This window comes from Prionailurus viverrinus, chromosome B4 (assembly GCF_022837055.1).
Source record: "Prionailurus viverrinus isolate Anna chromosome B4, UM_Priviv_1.0, whole genome shotgun sequence".
NCBI lineage: Eukaryota > Metazoa > Chordata > Mammalia > Carnivora > Felidae > Prionailurus > Prionailurus viverrinus.
The window spans coordinates 78844475-78852159 of NC_062567.1; the positions used below are offsets into that span (position 1 = coordinate 78844475).

Consider the following 7685-nt stretch of genomic DNA (forward strand, 5'->3'; position numbering starts at 1 on the left):
TCTAGATTATACAAGAGAATAAAAATATGAGAAACCACACAGAAATAACAGAGTTTATCCTCCTGGGATTGTCAGATGACCCACAGCTTCAGGTGGTGATCTTTGTCTCTCTGCTCATCACCTACATGCTCAGCATCACTGGCAACCTGACCATTATCACCCTTACCCTGCTGGATTCCCACCTCCAGACCCCCATGTATTTCTTCCTCAGAAACTTCTCCTTATTAGAGGTTTCATTCACAACTGTCAGCATACCCAAGTTCCTGGGCACTATGATTACAGGAGATAAAACCATTTCCTTTAATGATTGTATGATTCAGTTATTTTTTTTCATTCTCTTGGGAGTCACTGAATTTTACCTTTTGGCCGCCATGTCTTATGACCGTTACATTGCCATCTGCAAACCTCTGCATTACATGACCATCATGAATCACAGAGTCTGCATACTCCTTGTCTTCGCTTCATGGCTGGCTTCATTCTTAATCATATTCCCGTCACTTATGCTGTTCATACAACTTGATTACTGTAAGTCCAATGTTATAGACCATTTTACCTGTGATTATTTCCCCTTACTACACCTTTCTTGTTCAGACACAAAATTCCTAGAGATAGTGGGTTTTTCCTGCGCTGTGTTTACTCTAATGTTCACTTTGGCATTAATAGTTCTGTCCTATATATATATCATCAGAACAATTTTGAGGATTCCTTCTGCTAGTCAGAGGACAAAGGCCTTTTCCACCTGTTCTTCCCACATGATCGTCATCTCCATCTCCTATGGCAGCTGCATTTTCATGTATATTAATCCATCAGCAAAAGACAGAGTGTCTCTGAGCAAGGGAGTTGCTGTGCTAAACACCTCAGTGGCCCCCATGCTGAACCCTTTTATTTACAGCCTAAGGAATCAGCAAGTCAGGCGAGCCTTCATGGACAGGGCAAAAAAGATTGTATCTTTCTCAAAAAAAATGAAGAAATAAAAGTGTTATTATAATTAAAGGCATATGATGAGCAATTAAACAAAAGTAGGGCCCTTCCAAAGTTTATTAATATCTACACAGCCTCACTGGAGTTATTTTTTCTTAATTAAACTTTTATTACCAGCAGTTTACTGAGGAGACATATATATGTACATGTTTTTTCTATTTAAATTCCAATCCATCTTTCATGCATTTCCCTTCCTTTGAGCTAGTCTTCCCACTCTGTAACCATGAGACTGGCCTCATTTCTTATAAATATTTTTAAATACCAATTCTTTCAAAATCATACTAAGAAAATCAAAGAAATGCAAAGAGAGACCCAAGATCAATGAGTTAAAATTGTTTTATGATTTTACCAGGAAACACTCTTTCAAAGAATTCAGAAAATATTGTCACGTGTAACATTCTTTTTAATTTACTATGTAAGTATCATAAATATAACTTAGTCTTATTAGAATGTTACAGAGACTATCCTCTCCATTTTATAGCACGGTTAGTAACTATGCAAAAAAAGTGCAATTAAAAAAATAACAATTATTTTTTTGAGAACTCTAAAAGTATTTCTCAAGTACTGAGTTTAACTTTTCTGTGCCATAATTAATTGAAAACACAATTATAAATATACACTTACTTAGGAAAAACTTGAAGCAGCCCCTATTTTTGGAACTCCATAATTACCATATACACCATATCAGCTCTTTTAAAAGCCTAAAGAAATAAATATTCCTAGATACAGATCGAGTACATATACGGTGTTTCAGTAGTGTATTTAAACGCTTGATGTTAAACAGCTCTTTTTGAAAATCAGTTAAGTTATAAGTTTCTCATACCATTTGTGGCTGTTTTGATATGAAAGCTTACACATACAATTCATTTAAGTGCAAAAGATGCAAAATCTTATTTGTTTCATAATATACTTTGTTAATAGAAAAATCATTTTAAGGGTGCCTGGGTGGCTCAGTCAGTTGAACATGCAACTCTTGATTTAGGTTGTGGGATTGAGCCCCACATCGGGCTCCACTCTGAGCGTGGAGCCTGCTTGAGATTCTCTCTCTCTCTCTCTCTCTCTCTCTCTCTCTCTCTCTCATGCACACACACATGCTCACACACACACACAAAAAAAAGTAATTTTAACAAAAATAAGTTACATACCCACTCTCACTGCTTTTATTCATTACTCTACTAGAGGTTCTATCCAGGGCATTAGCACAAGAATACTAAATACATTTAAAACTACTGGAAAAGAAGAAACAAATAAATCTTTCTTTGCAAAGAACATTATTTTCCTCCTACGGCCTTACTGCATTTACACTAAATGTTTCTTAACCCTGACATACTCCCCTGCCAGATATCTGCATGGGATAAGCCAGACATCCACATGTCCCCTCAATAAGGCCCACCCCAATGACACTATTTAAAATTTAGTGGCTCCCCACTTCCAAGGTTTTTAAATTTCCTCTTCCTTTACAAAACATTAATTTACAAAAGACCATATAATGTACTAATCAATTATGTCCATTGTTTATTGTCTGTCTTATACCCCTCACCCCATGAAAGCAGGGATCTCTGTCCACTTTGTAGACACAGTGATGTGTTCCAGCAGTGCTGTGCTGGGACCTGCCTATACACTTCCCAACAGCCAACTGTGCTTGTGTCTCCTCAATTCTGCATTCAGAAAGGCCACATCACCTGCCAGGGTGCGAGACTTTACATCTTAAAAATTGATAAACTCTACCAATGGGCTCCTCACCTCCACTCGCTGAGGCAGCTGTTAAACATTTACTGGAAGTCACTATTCCTCCTCATTTAGAACATGTGTCTGCCATGTAGTGGGTATTCAATAAATATTTTTTGAATAATGAATAAGTTTAAATAATGTAGACTGGCTCCAGTGTCCTAGCAATCAGAGCCCTGACTAAATATTTTGTCCAACAGAACCACATACTATTTATATAATAATGCACATGACATTTAGCTTTTAAAACAATGTTCAAATAAAATGTGTGTTTCATCATAACTAGACAACTTTGAATGACAAAGAAATAATTAACTGAATATTTCTAATGCATTTGGTGCTCATTTTTTCTTTTATTTTACATTAGGACACTTGACAACTACGTAAATATCTATTTCCTTGATTTTTCATGCAATCAGTTACAACATTTCTAGTTAAGGTTTTCCTAATGAGCTTTCTAATGGTAGCAATGGATGCTCTAATGGATGCAAACCCTTGTTTTTCTCATAGAAAAATTCTTACAACTATTTGGGCTACACCTAATAATACATGAGATCCAACATCATCTGTCAATTGATAAACTTCTGAGATTATAGATTTAATTTGTAGAATAATAGCTCAATTAAATGGTGGTGCTCAGTAAGTAGGAGGCCAATCAGACATCCTGAGAGGTGGGAGGGGACTTACCTATAAAGGATGATAATGTATCACTGAAATTAATTAGTAATATGCACTGGAATTATTTAGTAATATGATGTCAGTTAAGGTTTTCAGAGAAAGTCTTTAATAATTTTTTTAATTTATTTTAGAGATAGAGCATGAGCGGGGGAGAAGGGTAGAAGGAGAGAATCCCAAGCAGGCTCTATGCTCATCATGGAGCCTGGGCTTAGATCTCTTTACCCTGAGATCATGGATACAGACGAAATCAAGAGTCTCAACTGACTGATTGTTTTATTGGTTCATAAATATTCTCACAATGAAAAGATGTCATATGCACAAATATAAACAAGGACTTAATGGAAGTAAATAACATAATGAAAGAAAGTAGTCAAAAGGCACTAAAAGCCACATTAGCAGGAGCTTTGGGAAGGGTTTCCCTAAATTCAAAGGGCCAATACAGGAATAAACCTTCTCATGTCTTTAATTGGTTGTCCATTTCAGAAGGCAATCAAGTCACACTAGAAATCCATAGCAGCATTTTCTACCATTTCATTCTGCTAAAGAATTCTTCTCGGGGTTGCCAGAATTCAAAGGCTATAAGGACACCAATTCTACTGAGGAAAAGTCCAGAGTTTCTGGGAGAAAATGTGAATTCCTTGTATAATCAGAAGGGTGAATTCCAAGTCCAGCTCCCACACACTCATTATCACTCTGTTTATGTATTTGCCTATTTACCTCATAAATTTGCTTTTATACTTCTTAATCAAATTTATAAAAATGATTCACCTGTATCTTTAATGATTCTTCTCCTTGGCACTCAGTTTACTTAATGAATTCCCCTGGGCCAACAAAAAGACATAGTTAAATAGGTCCAGTTCCATTTGTATGGCAAACATTGAAAGGAACATTCCTTATTTTCTATTTTTCAAAGAAGCATTTGCAGCAAAATATAGCAGTCCCTGAATCTAGGGAAAATACTACTTAGATTTTATAGATGTATAATCAGAATTACAAATTATTGATTTCAAATGTTTACATGAATAGAAAGAAAAATGATTTAATAAATCAGTGTGTTGTACTATATGAAAAGAGGCAAATGGGAGAGTACTTTACTAGCCAACCCAGGTGTAACTGAATTAGTACATGGAGCTTGATAAGAGATGAAAAGCCAGAATGAGTTGTACTACAATAAAATGTTTTCAGAAATTCATAGTATCAGGAATGAAGGATATCGTGAGTCACATATAATTAATCTATCAACAAAGAGAATTATGATCCTTAAAAACTTGAAAAAGCTAAAACAACAAACTTCTTTTGAGAGCACAATAGAAACCAAGTCTTTTGCTAACTCAATTTAGCAGCTCTGAAATTATGTAAATATTTAAGCAAATCAGATGACAAAATTTGAGATTAAATCATCCAGAAGAACCAGAGTAAGTAAATTTTTCATTCAATATATATGTCTTCATTTTATACCAATATCTTCAAAAAATATTATTTGTATATGTTTGGGGATTTGTAAACTTTTCATTATTAAAAATTAAATAACTGTTTACTACCAAGAGACTATTAATACAATGTTAAAGGAGGAACACAGAAATAAATCTTGGATTGTCCATTTCTTTCTAACTTGAAATCATATTCTGTTATAAAAGTAGGGTTTTTAAAAAAATTCCCAGGGCACATGGGTGGCTCAGTCAGTTAAGCAGCCATCTTGGGCTCAGGTCATGAACTCATAGTCCATGAGTTGGATAGAGTCCTGCGTCAGACTCTGTGCTGACAGCTCAGAGCCTGGAGCCTGCCTCAGATTCTGTGTCTCCCTCTCTCTCTGCCCCTTCCCACCCCTCTGCTCGTACTCTGTCTCTAAAAAATAAACATTAAAAAATGATAATAAATTTTTTTGAAATTCCCTACTGGAAAGGGTATCTGTTATTTTGATTATCTACATGTTTATCTTCCATGATAATATTGTAAAAAAAAAAAAATGTTAGGCATTATATGAATTAAACTATTTCCAGGATATTACTTATTTTAGTAATAGAAGGAATAGAAGGGTACCTTCTTGGCTGTTTGGCCTTTTATCAGAAAAGGAAACAAATGATAAGAGAGAGATAACATCAATCAAACCCTTAAGAAAGTAATTTACGAGATGAGGCGCCTGAGTGGCTCAGTCAGTTGTCTCCCACTTTGACTCAGGTCATAATCTCACAGCTTCTGCGTCCTAGCCCCATGTTGTGCTCTGTGCTGACAGCTCAGAGCCTGGAGCCTGCTTCAGATTCTCTGTCTCCCTCTCTCTCTGCCCCTCCCCACTTGGGCGTTCTGTCTGTCTCTCTCTCTCTCTTAAAAGTAAACATTTAAAAAAATTTTATTAAAAAAGTGATTTATGAGAGAATGTGAACAAAACATTCCCATGGATAAACATGTATGTTCTAAGTGAGATGATTACTATAGTGACAAGTTGTTTAATCTTGTGAAAGTTCCCTCAACTATGTAGCTTCAAAATATAGAATGTGAGGGCAGCCTAAATGACTCCTATAAGATTTCAAACCCTATATTTAGATTATCCATAATCCAGACTAGTTTTTATAATATTGAGGTAAAGGAAAAATCATTAGAATATTTTTATGTTTTTATAAAAAAGAGAATTGTTACAAGCTTAATCTTAAAACATTAGAAGAAATAGTTTCTGCTTAAATGTTACCAAAAGACATTTTTTATAATCCATGGCCTGTGATTGTATATACTCAACAATAAAAGATCAATCTTTAACTTCAGATCATGTTATTACTTGAATGTAAGGTCCAATAGAAATTGGACAGAGTTGCTGAAGGGGAACATGTGTTTTTGGCTTTCATAGATTATTCATCATCATGGATATCTTAAGATTTTATGTTCTATCCTCAATCTTCTTTTAACTCTTTTATTTTCTATAGGGGAACATACAGTCTCTGTTCGAAAGTGGGCAAAAATGATCGGCGATGAAAAATCACACAGTACCCAAAGAATTCATTCTTCTAGGGCTATCTGATGACCCAGAGCTCCAGACTGTGATTTTTCTCTTTTTAATTATCACATATATATTAAGCGTCACTGGAAATCTGACCATCATCACTCTCACCTTGGTGGATTCCCATCTACAGACCCCTATGTATTTCTTCCTCAGGAACTTCTCTGTATTAGAAATATCCTTTACAACTGTCTGTATTCCTAGATTTCTGGGCACAATTATCACCAGAAACAAAACAATTTCATACAATAATTGCACTGCTCAGTTGTTTTTCCTCATCTTCATGGGTATAACTGAGTTTTATCTTCTAACTGCCATGTCCTATGATCGCTATGTAGCCATCTGTAAACCCCTACATTATGCAACCATCATGAACAAAAGAGTCTGCATTTTACTTGTCTTTTGTGCTTGGCTGGCAGGATTCTTAAATATCTTCCCACCAATTATTCTTTTTCTCCAGTTAGATTACTGTGGCTCCAATGTCATCAATCACTTTGTTTGTGACTATTTTCCCCTCTTGCAGTTATCTTGCTCAGACACATGGCTCCTAGAAGTGATTGGCTTTTACTCTGCAATAGTCATACTGCTTTTCACTTTGGCATTAATAATTCTATCCTACATGTTCATCATGAGAACAATTCTGAAACTGCCTTCCACCAGTCAGAGAAAAAAGGCATTTTCTACGTGTTCCTCTCACATGATTGTCATTTCCATCTCTTATGGAAGCTGCATATTCATGTATGCCAACCCTTCCGCAAAACAGAAGGCATCATTGACCAAAGGAGTAGCTATTCTGAATACCTCTGTGGCTCCTATGATGAATCCATTTATATATACCCTGAGGAACCAGCAAGTAAAGCAAGCCTTTAAGGATACTGTCCAAAAGGTTATGTTTTTCTCCAGTAATTGAAGGCATTAGTAGCATTACAAGAATGAAGTGCTTGGAAATGCTTTCTGTTATTCACACTTTCTCAAAACTCCCTTTCCTTTACTCGAGTTATGTGTTTTCCCCTTTTTTTCCATCCCCCTATTACAATTTCCCAATCATGGAACTCAATAAATTTGATAATGTGAATATTGTTTCAGAATTTTCTGTACATTCAAAAGTTTTATTCAAATGTATTTGAATGAAGTAATAAAATTGGGTTGATGATTATGATTTTGAATGGGAGTGGTTTGATTTTGAAGAGACATGGGCTTTAGGTTGATGGTAAGTGTGTAAGAGTACATGCAGATTTCTGAACTTTTCATTCTTACTAATAGAAATGAATGTCATTAGAAAAGTTTGATTCTATTTGTCACTTCCATG

The 7685-nt window shown here is 35.3% G+C and overlaps 2 protein-coding genes across 2 annotated transcripts; both read left to right on the forward strand.

The window, feature by feature from the left end:
* Positions 1-14: 14 nt before the first annotated feature.
* Positions 15-7286, forward strand: LOC125170084 (olfactory receptor 6C3-like). Its single transcript, XM_047866247.1, has 2 exons — positions 15-92; positions 6303-7286. The coding sequence occupies exon 2, from the start codon at positions 6348-6350 to the stop codon at positions 7284-7286; it is 939 nt and encodes a 312-aa protein (XP_047722203.1). The 5' UTR covers positions 15-92; positions 6303-6347.
* Positions 27-974, forward strand: LOC125170083 (olfactory receptor 6C1-like). Its single transcript, XM_047866246.1, has one exon. It carries the CDS (start codon positions 27-29, stop codon positions 972-974), a length of 948 nt encoding a protein of 315 aa, XP_047722202.1.
* Positions 7287-7685: the final 399 nt, after the last annotated feature.

Excerpts from the sequence above, each read along its gene's own strand:
- LOC125170084 (XM_047866247.1), top strand. The coding sequence starts at position 6,348 with ATGAAAAATCACACAGTACCCAAAGAATTCATTCTTCTAGGGCTATCT.
- LOC125170083 (XM_047866246.1), top strand. The coding sequence starts at position 27 with ATGAGAAACCACACAGAAATAACAGAGTTTATCCTCCTGGGATTGTCA.